Source organism: Plectrocnemia conspersa, unplaced genomic scaffold (assembly GCF_051122295.1).
Source record: "Plectrocnemia conspersa isolate PC_06_02 unplaced genomic scaffold, ASM5112229v1 ptg000001l, whole genome shotgun sequence".
Taxonomy (NCBI): domain Eukaryota; kingdom Metazoa; phylum Arthropoda; class Insecta; order Trichoptera; family Polycentropodidae; genus Plectrocnemia; species Plectrocnemia conspersa.
In genome coordinates, this window is record NW_028277165.1 from 10,538,309 (window position 1) to 10,553,087 (window position 14,779).

Consider the following 14,779-nt stretch of genomic DNA (forward strand, 5'->3'; position numbering starts at 1 on the left):
CGAAAAACAATTACGTTTGACTGCACAATATGTCTGACGACGAAGATGTTCCGAGCTTATCTGCTGATACTTTGGCGATTTTACAACAATTTTTGACAGAGAGAGAGGAACGGAACGAACTGCTCAATAGTTCAATAGAAAACGACAAATTAAAAGAAAGTAGGCTATTCGATGAAGATTGGGTACGGTTTTATAAAACTAAATATTATAGACGATGAAAGTGTATATGTTTCTATTTATATTTAAAATATAGCAATTGAGCCAGTTTTGGTACGACGATGAAACAATAGACACAGTTAGTAAAATTGTTATCAACAACATCGATACAAATGGATCAGTGTGCCTAATTTCCTGTCCGACTTTATTCGCTCCGATTAAAAAAATTGTTGATAAAAATTTATCTGGTATTCAATTTTTAAATAATGTATAATGAATCCGATGTATTTGTATAATAATCGTTGCTTTTTAGTCACACTTTTAGAATTCGATCGAAGATTTGCTGTTTACGGTTCTGATTTTATTTATTATGATTTCAACGATCCGCTGAATCTTCCCAAAGAGTTGTCAAAGTCCTTCGACCTCGTAATAGCTGATCCACCATTTTTATCAGAGGAATGTCTTACGAAGACGACGGAAACCATAAAGATGCTGGCTAAAGAAAAAATTATGTTATGCACCGGAACTATCATGAGCGATCTAGCCACAAAACTGTTGGACGTTAAGATGTCAAAGTTTAAACCGAAGCACAAGAACAACTTAGCCAACGAATTTTCGTGCTATTTAAATTTCGAATTCGAAAATGTTATTTGTTGATATAAATAAATAAAACCACTTTTATCTTCGATAGTTTATATTATCCATCAGCACCATTTAAAATCCGTTTACATTGTTATTGTTTTCATTTTTAAATACGAGTGTAAAGAAAACGATTCAAAAAAAAAATAAAAATAATAATTGCATAAATATGCGGTAACAAAGTGTTAATTTACACTAAGATTAAACGAAGCTTTAACTATATATTTATATATAAATTAACAACAGCTGATAACACATTCGACGCACTGACAAGGCACAAATTCAATAGGTAAACTATGTTGAAACTTTATCACTAGCATTCCAAACTTAAGATATGTTGAAATTAGCGGCGGCAGGTGAAATGTTGCGTCACAGTCGCACTATCACAAAAAGACCGTGCTGATTAGAGCAAGGGACACCAGTCCCCTTGCTGTTACACGCATGCATCAGCACGGTGTTTTTGCGATCGTGCGACTGAGACGCAACGTTTAATCGTTCTCCGCTGGTTGAAACATTATTGCTTTTGAAGCTAATGTGCACACAAAAATTAATTGCGGTGTAAACGGAGCGCTTACAAATACGAAATTATTATTTTAAAATTCATGGACATTTCACAATTTATGTATAATGAACACTTGTACACAATTATAACGTATAATGCCCAAAAGTGTATTGCTAAAGTAATACATTTCAATAAGACACGGGTGGCCTCTGGATCAATGTTTGTTGTACATACATATCAATGCAAACATTTTCTTTAAAAATATATTTTTAACGTTAATATAATACTGAAAATATGTCATAACATATTTTCATGAACGGATATTTTTATTATCATCATAATATTTAATTGATAATATAATAAAATAAATAATATATGAGTATTACATTCGATTGAACATGTTTATGATAAAAATAAATTTGTGTATAAAATAAATTCATATTTTATCATTTGAGTGTGGATTAGTTCTGTAACCTCATATTTATGACGATACATGTATCAACCCCATATTAAAAATACATATTTATACTTAACAACACATGCTTTTAACTTAAATAGATAATACGCTATAAAATAAGCATAATGATATCACGAGTGAAAAAAATATATTTTGACCAAAGTTGCAAACCCTCACAATTATAAGCAATGATGATCTTATTTTTAAAAAATAGGAAAATATCTTTTTTATATTTTAATATGTATAATGTATATATAATTTATCATTGGTATGATTAGATCAAATTCATAATATCTAACTCAATATATCATGTCGCTCAATAATTTCATAAAACTTCACTGGTAAATTTATATTAAAAGTGGCTCAATGTGAACCGACGTTCTATTAAAAAAAAACTATGAGATCTCAATCAGATTGTTCAAAAACATTCACACTTTTCTTTAATATTTTATTATACGCTGCGAGAAGGCACACGAGTTATTGGTGAAATAAGGCTCGTAACTTCGTTGGAGAGTAAAAATACTAGATCACACCACGAAGATCATCCGGTGCCGCATTTTCCACTCTCGAACACTCCCTTGAGAAAAAATTGCGAAAATTGAATCAACGTTTCTTTGGTCAGCGGCTGCGCGTGAAAAGGACACTTTTTATCACTTGAACAGACTCTCAACAACGTCCTGAGGAACTTTTCCAAATGACAACGACGCACGCGCGCCAACGATTCCGAGCTCCAAAGGTGACGGGGCGGAAACGGAATATTTGAAACCTGTAAAGATAAAAAAGAGTGATAATTATGTAAAACTGAAACTGTCATTGCTAAAACAAGATTTATATGAGATTAGTTTCTGCCGAAGGGTATATAGTTAGAAAAGTATTCATTCTTGTTTTAGCAACAGTTTAGTCCTACAATTATAAAATTTATAGATTGTGTGCTGTGAATTTTGGGAAGAGTTTTGGTATGCAGTGAGTTTGAAAAGATTGTGGAGCAATCTAAAGCATTATATCGAGAAACACTAAAACACATCTTTATAATACGTTCAGAGGGTTTTGCGCATTATTTCCATTGTTTTTAAGCAATCATTTTCGCCTTCGGCTGTTTCCTTCTTATTGTACTTAGTCTTCAGTATTGACTATCAAGGAAATTGAGAGCCCAGATTTCAAATATGGCTTTAAGAAGTTGAAGTTCTTTTGGGCCTTACTTGGTTTCCGATTTAATTTCTAAAAGTTGCAAAATCAGTCTCATTTCCTGATCTTTAGAAATGCACAAAAATCACCTCTATTCATAAAAAGAATGACAAATTGTGCATCAAAAACTATATATAGCTCCAGGTAAATAATTTAAAATAATTATCCATAGTTATGTTTTTCATCACTTTTGTCAACATGGTTTTCATCCCGCTCGTTTTACTGTCTTTCACCAAAACAGTGACAAAATTTCTTGTGGAAAAACAAGTAGACGGCATATATACTGATTTTAAAAAAGCTTTCGACTAAAATAGCGCCCTATCGCCGGCACAGTGGAAACACTCGGTTATCTAGAGCAGTGGTCTTCAACCTGGTGGCCTGGTCCCGGTCCGCAAGAAATTATTGCCGGTCCGTGCAAACTTTCACCCGATTCGGGGGAATACAAGATTTGGGGAATCCCCTACTGGTGCGACACAGCCTTGGTTGTTTTTTCAACTTCATATTTGTGTGAAAAGACTTTTACATCTATGTCAATAATAAAAACAAAATAAAGGAGTCGATTGGATGTTAGTTCAGTGCTTCCTCTCTCAAAAACAACGCTACAACCACGTATTATATATCAAATTCGCTTGCAAAAAAGCAGCAGCAGATGTCGCACTAACAAAAAGTTGTAATTTTATAGCATTAGATTAAATAAATAATATTCTATCTAACGTTGGTTTTTATTTTGGGTTGACGCCGGTCCGTGAAATATTTTTCCCATTTTCGCCGGACCGCGGATGTTAAAAGGTTGAAGAGCACTGATCTAGAGTTTATATTAAGACGTTTTATAACAATATTACGACATATAATAAGTGAGAATTGAATGAAATATATCTAAACCGAATTTAGACAAAAAGGAGAGCGCAAAAAACGATTATCCCTTCTCAGAAGTCAAAAATTCACATCAAAAGCAATAAAATCGTGTCGGCATCGCCGCTGAATTATTATTGCTTTTAATGTGAGTTTTCGACTTCTGAGAAGTGATAATTGACCAAAATTCGGTTTGAAATTACTTTGACCAATACTCTCATATCGGAATTCCATAGTTATATCGGTAAGAATAGCTATCATATTTAAAAATATATTGTAATATTTAAGTGTAGACAAACTATAGAATAATATTTGAGATGCGACGATTTTCTGTACTTCTTCTTTGATTATTTTCTCCCGAGAGTTGAGTTGGCTTAGTTTGTATTTTGTACTCGATCTAATGAAAGTTCTAAAATTATAACTAGTTTTAGATATAGCTTTACAAATATAGGTTTTTCTACATGTCATGCAAGTGAATTGTAAAAATTGTCTATGTATAACACATACCCCTTATCTAAAATTTCATTCATCAATTGCAAGACTATTTGGGAAGCGTATACATCTTTGTAAACAACAGCTTCTGATTTACCACAATAAATTTGAATTTTCAAAACCATTTCATTGGATTTGTGTAACTCGTAAAGTTTTGCTCTATATTTATGCTTTTTGTTTTTAATGTATTGCCTGAAGAATAGCCATCAATGCATAAGTTTGTATCAGGTACATAGTTGTCACAGATAATGTTATTGAAATAGTCTAGAACTAGTCTGATTTTATATAACCGATCTTCTGTTGCTATAGTATTATCGGCAAAATGCAAACATTCATTGTGGGGCGTTATAATTTACATTCTATTTCGGAAGCGCCAAACCACAAGATAATAACGAAAGCATTTTTTTGTAAAAAAACAATTAAAATTAAAGTCATTCTATAAAAATGAATGTGTTTGATTAATTCTATACAATAAATTGAAAAAAAAGTGTCTAGAACAAATTTTTGCGAAATAGGCTTGGAAGATGTATTAACAATAAAAATTTTGAATATACATATATAATGGGTGATCTAATTCGAGTTTCCTATATTGGCAGCACTGTAGATCCGACAGCTGTCAATAATCACGTGTGTTTAAATTGTCAAATGTTGGGCTGTAGCGCCAGGATGAAGATAATGATGATTAAAATGAAATTATATGTATTAGCTTACCTGTGCTCCATATGTTGTCTTCATGTTTATATATAATTCTCTAAATCTTCTATATCTTCTTAACAAAACCCATCTTTCGTCTTCCAGTTCGATTCTAACTTCGTATTCATAGTGGGTGGACTTTCCAGCTCCTCTGGTTACGAAACATGGAATGGATATGCATTGTTCTGAAAAATGTAAATCCATATTAATAAAGGAATATTTCACAGCTAATCGTAGAAAAAAACTTTCTTTGAATTTAATTATGGAATTATTCCATCTAATCGTAAATTTTACATTCACATTTGTATTAAAGACTAATTATCATGAAGCATAACTACAAATATATTACTATATATACCCATAAAAAAAATAGTCATACCAAGCACTGATGGTTGCGATAACCAACTGGCACCATCGAAAGATGTCTATAAATAAAAAAAAGTACATTATTATACTTCTATACAAAAAATAGTATAAAACTAATTACCGTAACCAGTGGATTTTGACTCTCCCTAATACTGTGAAAATCAGTCATTAAATTATGTCTCGAATCAAACATGCTTCCGACTTTCAAATTATGCCTATGACCCAAAATCTTTGACAGTTCTTCGCTATTGGACCATACGCTGCGATCGCAAGCGTCCGATTCGCTAATGACCAATTCGTCGTTGGATGTAGACACGTTATCTGAACCTTCGATTTCCAGATCTCTCAAGTGATTTTGCAAAGGATCGCTCTTCACGACTCGTAGAACGGTGGTTCTACCGGTGGAAAACTTCTCCTCGTTTGACGCGTCATCGGTGAGTGCATCGTCGGACAGCAAATTTTCAGTTAGCTCGCCGTCACTGCCGACAAGCGGCGTTTCGTGGATGGGCGTGACCATGATCGAGCGAGATCTGTTCGAGTTGCGATTGTCAAAGTTGGAATATTGCAAAGCCATCTCCAGCTTTATGTACTTGCGCTGTAACTCTTGCAGTACCTGAGTTAAATGGACGATTAATATTGTTGTATTGTCGATTGTGATTTGGTGTAAAAGGTTCTTGCCGTTATTTGATTGTTCAGTTCTTCTTTGGAACACTCGTTTTCGAGACTTGATATTACGAGCATCTTTTGAGTGGCTACTTTTTGACATAGACGTTGCATTGCTCGTAAAGCGTCGGCTTCAGTTATGTGTTTACCGGATGCGGATCTGCTCATTTCACCTGCAATAATAATATTTGTTGTATTGTAGAATAGTTCCAAGATAAATTTTAGATCAAACATTTGATTCAAGTATGTATTAGGTAAATTGAAGGATTACTTTGAAGCTACATGTAATGAATGATACTAATTCAATATAAAAAAAAAACATATATTTTCACCACGAGATAAAATTTAAATATCTTTGTTCGATCAAGGGTGATATCTCACCAAAAGATACCACCCAAGTCATTTACAATACTTTCAGGGACATCTCGAAGCTTTGAAATCCCAAATATGGTAAAACAAATAACTCGACACGTAGCAAGTTTTTTTTTGGCAAACAGTTAAAATTTTTAACAACCTTTGTCCAATGCAATAGTTTATTTACCTGCAAGTGTTAAGTGGGCAAGAATTTAAATTTTTGGATTCTATTGTTATATATCATCTCTATAAATAGATCTTAATGTTTAATCAACAAGTTGTTTTTTCGCCGCCTGCAGCATAACAATGGGCAGTTGCAAGTTGCAATGGCAGTTTGCGAATATTTCATGCAACGCAAAGTTAAAGTATTCAATATGTGGGTTGCGTAAAATCATTAATGAAATCTAATTAAATTACATAAAAAATGTGATTATTTTTATAAAAAATAAATTTATTAGCATTTCAAATTTCAGACGTCAATGGGTCAGAGTCAAATAAAATTTATGGTTCTGTCAAGCCAAAAAATTTATGGTGTCCTTCATGTACATATGTTTACATTAACAGCTTAACGACCGAGGACTCACCCAAGAGTCCTGAAAGAACCTTTTGCAGCGGCCGAGGACTCGCCCATGCGTCCTGCGTCTTCTTTTTATTAAAAATACACTATAATACAATACAGTTTACCCCTGTATTATAATGCGAGATGGTAGTATACTATTTCTACCTAATATAAGATATAAAATAAATTATATTTTACTTTAATTTTTCGTAAAAAGAGTCGTTTTATCCCACTGCGTCGCAATGCAACGAGTCGTCGCCTATTTTAGTTTGTTATATTCTAATATTTTTTGGCTAGTGAGTTGTTTGGTAACGGTTCTCCAAGCCGCTCCCACTTACAGTGACCATATTTTTTGCATTATGGAATATTATATTTTTATTTATTGTTGTTGTTATTAATAAGTGATAATTTGTAGTAAAAGTTAGTTAATAATAATAAAAACAGTGAATTGCGTATTTACAAAAATAGTTAAATAATCATTAAAGAAATTTTTGAAATTTGACAACGTTGATTAGTGCACGATTTTTTTTGAGCACCACATTAGCTTAAAAATGTCATAATTAAATTAATAACATGTATGTTTAAATGCTTCTTTTTTGTATTAACGATTTATAAAAAATATCCATTTATAATAAATAATAATTTGCACTCACTAAATTTTTTGGCGTCCATTTTCTGCGTACAACTGTTTCGAACACATTTATTTTCATAATTACACTGAGTGATACGTGTAAAAACATTTGTCATTATGAAGAAAATGAACTGGATAAGTGCAAATTTGCCACACGCGGTCTATGTTCACGTACACTTGAATTAGAATTACTTTCGCACACATACTATGTTCACAATCACTTTCAAAATTTTCCAAAAAGGTTTAATTTCTTTCGTCCATTTTGCCGTGATTGAAAATAAAATTTTTAAATCAAAATCACAATCACAAAAGATCACAGAGAGAAGAGCAATTTTCGCGATACGTTTCGACCGATAGTTTAGAAGACACTAAATATACTGCATTACTTCGATTTAAAATGCATTTTTTTATCTGTGTGGAATTCCCGAATTTGGGAATTCCACAATAAAAAAAGTGTCATATACCCTAATAGATGAATTCTTAAAAGGTATGCACAAGGTATACTGATAAGACGGGACAGGTAGTGGCAATTTACCCTTTTAGAATAACATTGATTGTAATTTATAGTAAATATTTAATATTATATTTGTAAACAAGTTTTTTTTCGTTATATCACTTAATTATGCGGCCCACAGATTTAGAAACACTAGTTAAATGACGTAATTACAATATATTTATGCAAAAAATCATAAGGAAGCTACAAATTAAATTTCGATAAAATATATTATTTGGTTTACAAGTTATAGGGAATTTACTAAAAAAGGTAATTTTTTTCTATTATTCCGCGAAATCTCCCGGCCACCAAGGAAAGTTCGGCAAAAAACGCCGGGCGTTAAGCTGGTAAAAAATATAGTGCTTAGATGTGTTATAAGATTAAGAATAATAAATTAACAATAACATTAGATAAAATCGTAAACTATTTTTTTTAATAATAATTTCTTAAATAAAATATTATCATAATATTTTTGTGAATTGCTAAACACCTTGTAGTGTATGCGAATATTGTGGGCTGATCTAACTTGTGTTTCATGTAAATAACCAATACAAAATTAAGTAGAAAATATCTTTCCTAAGATTAGAGCCAATCTATCTATCGCAAGTGCAGGTAGTAAATTGTCAACAATGAACCTTTTAGAAATGGGTGTTGGCCTTCGCTCAAAGCATACAATATAATTAGAAAGAAACTGTTCTGAGAATTTATGTTTGGTTTTTTGTTTATATCACCTATATAATACCAAATTATTATTATCGAAAGAATGAAAATGATGAATATAAAATATATTGAAAGCATACATGTTACTTTTAATTTATTTAAGTGCAATAAGCAAAATATTTTTAGTGAAGTGTACCGTAAATTTATTTCGTGAGTATGGGCATACAAATGGTCAGACATGGTGGCCCAGAAATAACAAATCAAAATTTTTATTTTTAAATTTAAAAAGTGATAAAAAATCAGGTAATTAATACTAATCTATTGAAGAGTCTCACTTACTTTGTATTTGTAAGATGTTTGCCAATGATATAAATTTGTTTTTGAAACTATTATTTCAAACAAATCGGACCCACAGGTTTAGAAACACTGGTTAAATGACGTACTTGACAGGTATTTATGCGAAAAATCATAAGGAAGCTACATATTAAATTTGAATACAATATCTTAATTAGTTTACAAGTTATAGGGAATTTACTGAAAAACATAATTGTTTGCCATTTTTCCGTGAGATCGCCCCGCCACCAAGCAAAGTTCGGCAAATAAATACCGGTCGTTAAGCTGTTAAAGATGCTTTGGAAAAAATAGTCATAATATTTTTTTCATATAGTACAAACGTTCATTCTAGAGATGGCAGCACAACAAGCTTTATTTTTTCAGGGTAGATACTACATGTACCGTCAATAAGCATCAGAGATTCTACCTATCCCGTAGATTACCATCGGCAAATGTAACGGGTGAGAACTATCTGACCCGTCAATTAAGTGTTGATGTATTAAAATAAAATATTACCAAGTTTTCGCCTCATCTTGGCTCTATTATGACGATCTTCCGGTGAGAGCTTCTCGTTTTGAGTTGATGAAAAATTTTTAGATATCTAAAATTCAATTAGAACAATATGTATCATATATAATCCAACACATATAACATTAAAAGCATACTTTATTATAGTCTTCGGTGCTTGACATTTCGTCACTGTCGTCTAAGCAAGGCGTGTGTTTCGACTTAATCCTCGGCGTTGACATACTGACTTTGTTATTGATATTATCGTTGAATTCAATATCGCTCGCGACGCTCGATACCATTCCCTCGCCGTAACCGCTAGAAGCCATATGATTGCTAATGTCGGGCGTCAAACTCTCAGCATTTGAACTCACGCTGATAGCATTAGAGTCCAACGGCAACGATTTAGGATCGTTGATCGTGTCAAAAGAGCAAGAGGAATTAGCCGTATGGTAGGTGTCGCAAGTGGTCAGAGCGGAATCGGTAATTTGAAGAGGAGTCAAATCTAAACTCATCAACTTTTTTCTCTCGTTTATATCTTCTTTTTCTAGCGAGTCACCTTTTTCACAATCGGACGCTTCTAATGTATCCGATCCGGTGCTGTCTTTGTTACAAGACTCTTTTATAGGTACATCTTCTTCGTCGGTTGTTTCTAACAACGTTTGTTGAATCCCAGCTTCTTGTAACGTCAATAAATTCAACTCCGAATCCAACTGTTGCACTTTGGATCGGTGCGATGCTAAGCTTGCAACTCTCGTTTGCAATTCTTGTTCGAGCGACAAGAGCTCCTTTTTGTGAAGATTGACTAAATCTTTTATAGCTAGTGATGCTTCGGAATCAATTTTATGGAGTACTTGTAACAGAGATTCCGTGTTTTCAGATCCATGAGAACCATCCGGATTCGGCGTGGGTATCTATTGCAATAGTAATAAATCATTGATATACGTATATTTATAAATAAAAATAAAATACATATAAAGGCAAAACGACAATTCATCAACAAAGTTATTTTTATAAAATTATCAGTACGTAAGTAAATTGTGGTTTTGCCATTTTTATAAAATTATCTTACTTCCGGTATATCATATCCTTTCTCTTTTAGTTCATTAATTTTTTTTAACACTATAGCTTCCAGTTCTTTACGTTTTACTTCAATTTCACATCTAACGGTCGAAGCATGATTAAATTCACAATCGACCTTTGGATTTTAAAATAAAAAAAAATAAAAATTGCAGCAAATAAATATTTATATTTAAAATAATACCATTTGTTGATGGTTTTCTTTCAATGACAACAATTTTTTTTGGCGACCGTGCAATTCCAATTGCCGTTCTTTAAGCGCCTGTCGTCCAGCACCCCATCCTTTTTCTAGTGCTTGCCAATCCGAGGACAACTGTCGACACTGCGATGCAAATTCCTTTTCCATCTGTTGTCTTTCCTGTAATCACACATTAAAATAATACACCTTCTTTATAAAAAAATAAAAAATAAAAATATTACAGCGTCTAATCTCTTTTGGGCTTCCTGCAGTTGTTCCTTTTCCATGTGCCACTGTCTCTCCCTTTCTTCCTGTTCTTGTTGAAACACTTCCCTCTCCTTCATCAGCTCTAAGCGCTGCGCTTCAATATCGTCGACTCTATCAGACTCGATATCGCTGTTAATTTATCAAGAATCAATATATCCTCTTCATAACCATATAAAATCATAATATGACTTACCCAACGACCGAAGCAAGATTTTCAGTACTCGTCGCCAGATCTGTTGTGGACCAACTCAGCAAAGATAACCTCGATAGATTCATCATGGACGTGCTACCTTCTTTGCGTAACTTGGCCGCTTCTGCAGGATCGTTATATCGAAACATATTTGTTCGGCCCAATAATAGTATACATCCTATTAAATATTAAAAAAAAAACTTTTAGGTTAATACATCGTTATATATTTATAAATAAAATATACCTTGACTCAATTTAGATGGCTTATCTATTAAGACAGTATTTAACCAACATTGAGCGTTTGGATTTGGATATATAGTTGCGACGCCGTCATATAATTTAATTTTGCAATGATCGGCTAGTACTCCTCCACCGGTTAAAATTATATCTGGAACTGTTTCGCATTCTTCGCTTCCAATCAATGTTTCTCCTTCCTAATTAAACATAAATGTCTTAGTAAAATTATTCAAGAACCTAGCAATGAGTTCAAAAAGGTGAAATGCCAATTTTTAAGCTTTACAATAAATAAGGATGATAAATGAAAGGAAGTGGATACTGTAAATAAAAATAAACTAGTATCTCACTTTTAAATGATATAACGTAACACCAGTTGATAGTAAATTATCATCTATTCCAACAAGATGAGGCATATCCGAATCGAGAACGACGCCCAATCCGCTTTTTCTGAGACCCAACGCTTTTTGCTCGTGAAGGATCTGCTGAGTCTCTCTCCATTTTTCGTTCCACTTTTCTGTAAGAACCTTCTCCTGGGCTTCTTTTCTTTGCAATGTCGCGAGAACTTGCGGTTCGTTGTCAATCGAATGCTGAAATAATATATTATAAAACAAAACTAGTAACGATTTACATTAGATAGTTGCATATTGAAAAAACACTACTACATGTAATCCTATTTGCGATCGCAATTTATCAATTTCTTCTCGAAGTTCTCTGATGAGTTTTACGTTTGGATCTTCGTTGATTGTGGGCTTGTTTATGATGTTCTTAGCTCTGTTGGCATAACGGAGAGTCGAAAGAGTTTCACCATAATTGCAATCAGCGGGCGATATCTAAATTTATAATATCCTTACATAATCCAGCTATTTTATTTAAGAGATAAATCAATAAAATTGCACTCACAGCAGCAATCATGATAGTTTTCGAATTTCCTCCGAGCGAGTCTTTCAATAACCACGTCAATACCGAATCACGGTATGGAATAAATACATTTTTAGTATTTTTTCCATTTTTTTGAGAACTGTTAGCACCGTTGTTGTTTTGTAAAAGTGAAGATTCGGCTAAAGCGGATATCACAGAGCCGAGTGTGACGAGCGACTTATTGATATGAGCACCTTCTACGAGTCTTTGACCGGTCGCACCGGTAGCATCTGCTCGTTCGCTGTTAAAAAAAACCTTTGATTAAATAGGCAAAAACTTATATACATCATAGATATACAGATGATTAAAAACCTTCCAGCCAAATCTACAAGATGGACTTTAGAAACTGTCTCACTAGGCATATTATTATGTTGTAAAAAAACAGCCTGAACAAACGTAATTGTAAATATAGCGTGAGATCTACTCGATACGTCGTTCATTTGAGTGGATGCAGTAGTACGTTGCAAATTACCCCTATGCATGCATTCCTAAAATTTTATCCATCATCAATAAGTATTAATTCTGATCATAAAAATGAGATTTCGAAAGCAAGATTGAATATTTTTTTCAAAAAAAATATGATTTTTTAAAAATAAATGTAATTTTATACAAAATTTGTGACACTTTTTTTAAAATTAATATACCTGTATATCATCATAGTCAGATACTAAATGCTTCGATAGATCTTGAACGTACGGTCCTAATCGCGGATGTTCTCTGACTTTGAGCGAGTGACTCATTTCGCCACTCAACAGGTCTTTAACCCGTTCGTTGTAAATTTCCAAGTAACTAACTTCGGTCCGATAAGAAGCGCCGTTTTCCTTTCCTGCTGCGACTCTTGCGAATAAATTTTGGCAAATGCGAGGTATCAAACCTTGACATTCCTGAACGAAAGGTAAATGTATATATTATATGTCCTAGAAGAGCAGAAGAACATTAGTATAATTATTACCATTGAGCCCATCATGGTGAAAGTCTTTCCACTACCGGTTTGACCGTATGCGAAAACACAGGCGTTGTATCCTTCGAATGCACTGTCGATAACGTCCACGCCCAAATCGGCGAATACCTATTAGTTTATAATATAATTTTAGTTCAATCGATTATCTTGATTTGAAAAGAGCTTTTATATTTTTTGAATATAACACCTGTTCTTGTGATGTAAAGTGTTCATCGTTCTTATCATAAGACCAGTAAGAATGATCAAACGTGAAGTCTTTATGCCTCTCTCTACCGATGTCGCGTTGACCTTCAATATTTCCAGGATTCTGCGTGAATATTATAAAAACATATTGTAAGAACGGTAACCGTAATTTATTTTAGCCCTTTGTTGCCGAGATCCGACAATCGTTAAAGAGAGAATCAGATACATTTTTTTAACGAGTTGTATGAAATTTGCTTCAGGAGCTACTAACGTATTTTATTTTTTATTATATATATAATACACCTTGGCTTACGAGTAACTTGACTGAGTATTTCGAGATAAGGTTAATTTTTTTTTTTTTAAATTTGCATTTCAATTCATTTCAATGGGGAAAATTGATTTGACATGCGAGTAATTTGATTTAAGAGCTCCGTCACATAACGAATTAAACTCAAGTCAAGATGTCAAGGCACGAAATGAATTATATGAACTATAGTTTTTTTTTAATTAAATTATTTTACATAGATATGAAATGTCAAAAATTTCCAATACAAAATTAAATAGTTTTTCCCAATTTAATGAAAAGTTTAACATATTGCATATTTCTGTCGCCATCAGATTTAATTTTAACATTTATTAAGACAATATAACTGAACTGAGTACATATTTCAAACTGTAGTTAGGTTAATTATAAATTATATACTAGTAATACTTTAATTTAATAATTACCTTTGACATATGAAGTCTCGTTTTCTTTCCGTCCATTTGTACAATTAATTTTGCCTGCATATCTATCTCCCTAAAAAAATTTAGACACCATAAGTCATAGACTATACTATTAAATACGTGTACGTAGAATTTGGCAAAGTAACGAATTAAATGAATCGCGTCGAAAACACTAACGCGTAAATTCGTACAATAGTTAACTGTACTCGCACTGTGCATAATGGCTTTATTTTGCAATGCAAATTGTCATCTGTTGAAAGACGAAGACGCGAAGGTTACTTTGTTACCTTTGATTGAAGGGACGGACCCTCACGGCGACTTTTAGAGACGCCATCCCGTATCCTTCGAGAGACTCCTGTTTGCATGACAGGACACCCTTCAAACAATCATTTGGCCGAAATCGCTTTATTGGCGTCTATTAACTCGATACGTGTGCTAATTTTTTTTATTTAAATAACTAATTAAAGCAATATATAAGTCAAATAGATATAAAACAA

The 14,779-nt window shown here is 32.9% G+C and overlaps 2 protein-coding genes across 2 annotated transcripts; one reads left to right on the forward strand and one right to left on the reverse strand.

Annotated features, from left to right (window-relative positions):
• The first annotated feature begins 29 nt into the window (after nucleotides 1-29).
• LOC148238797 (EEF1A lysine methyltransferase 1) lies at nucleotides 30-846 on the forward strand. Its single transcript, XM_088181766.1, has 3 exons — nucleotides 30-182; nucleotides 254-404; nucleotides 470-846. The coding sequence occupies exons 1-3, from the start codon at nucleotides 30-32 to the stop codon at nucleotides 811-813; spliced, it is 648 nt and encodes a 215-aa protein (XP_088037892.1). The 3' UTR covers nucleotides 814-846.
• Klp98A (kinesin-like protein 98A) lies at nucleotides 833-14,666 on the reverse strand. Its single transcript, XM_088181734.1, has 21 exons — nucleotides 14,570-14,666; nucleotides 14,286-14,355; nucleotides 13,561-13,680; nucleotides 13,365-13,481; nucleotides 13,057-13,296; nucleotides 12,725-12,900; nucleotides 12,395-12,653; nucleotides 12,157-12,324; nucleotides 11,842-12,081; nucleotides 11,502-11,691; nucleotides 11,261-11,435; nucleotides 11,043-11,196; nucleotides 10,807-10,980; nucleotides 10,615-10,740; nucleotides 9,701-10,456; nucleotides 9,552-9,636; nucleotides 6,021-6,178; nucleotides 5,464-5,955; nucleotides 5,356-5,401; nucleotides 4,995-5,161; nucleotides 833-2,520 (listed from the first exon to the last, which is right to left on the reverse strand). The coding sequence occupies exons 1-21, from the start codon at nucleotides 14,614-14,616 to the stop codon at nucleotides 2,296-2,298; spliced, it is 4,185 nt and encodes a 1,394-aa protein (XP_088037860.1). The 5' UTR covers nucleotides 14,617-14,666; the 3' UTR covers nucleotides 833-2,295.
• Nucleotides 14,667-14,779: the final 113 nt, after the last annotated feature.

Bases quoted from the DNA above. Each gene is read 5' to 3' on its own strand.
- LOC148238797 (XM_088181766.1), top strand. From the start codon at position 30: ATGTCTGACGACGAAGATGTTCCGAGCTTATCTGCTGATACTTTGGCG. The intron at 183-253 runs GTACGGTTTTAT...TTTAAAATATAG, and splicing joins GGCTATTCGATGAAGATTGG to CAATTGAGCCAGTTTTGGTA. The intron at 405-469 runs GTATTCAATTTT...GTTGCTTTTTAG, and splicing joins TGTTGATAAAAATTTATCTG to TCACACTTTTAGAATTCGAT.
- Klp98A (XM_088181734.1), bottom strand. From the start codon at position 14,616: ATGGCGTCTCTAAAAGTCGCCGTGAGGGTCCGTCCCTTCAATCAAAG. The intron at 12,082-12,156 runs GTAGTAGTGTTT...ATATTATTTCAG, and splicing joins GATCGCAAATAGGATTACAT to CATTCGATTGACAACGAACC. The intron at 11,436-11,501 runs GTATATTTTATT...AATATTTAATAG, and splicing joins GCCATCTAAATTGAGTCAAG to GATGTATACTATTATTGGGC.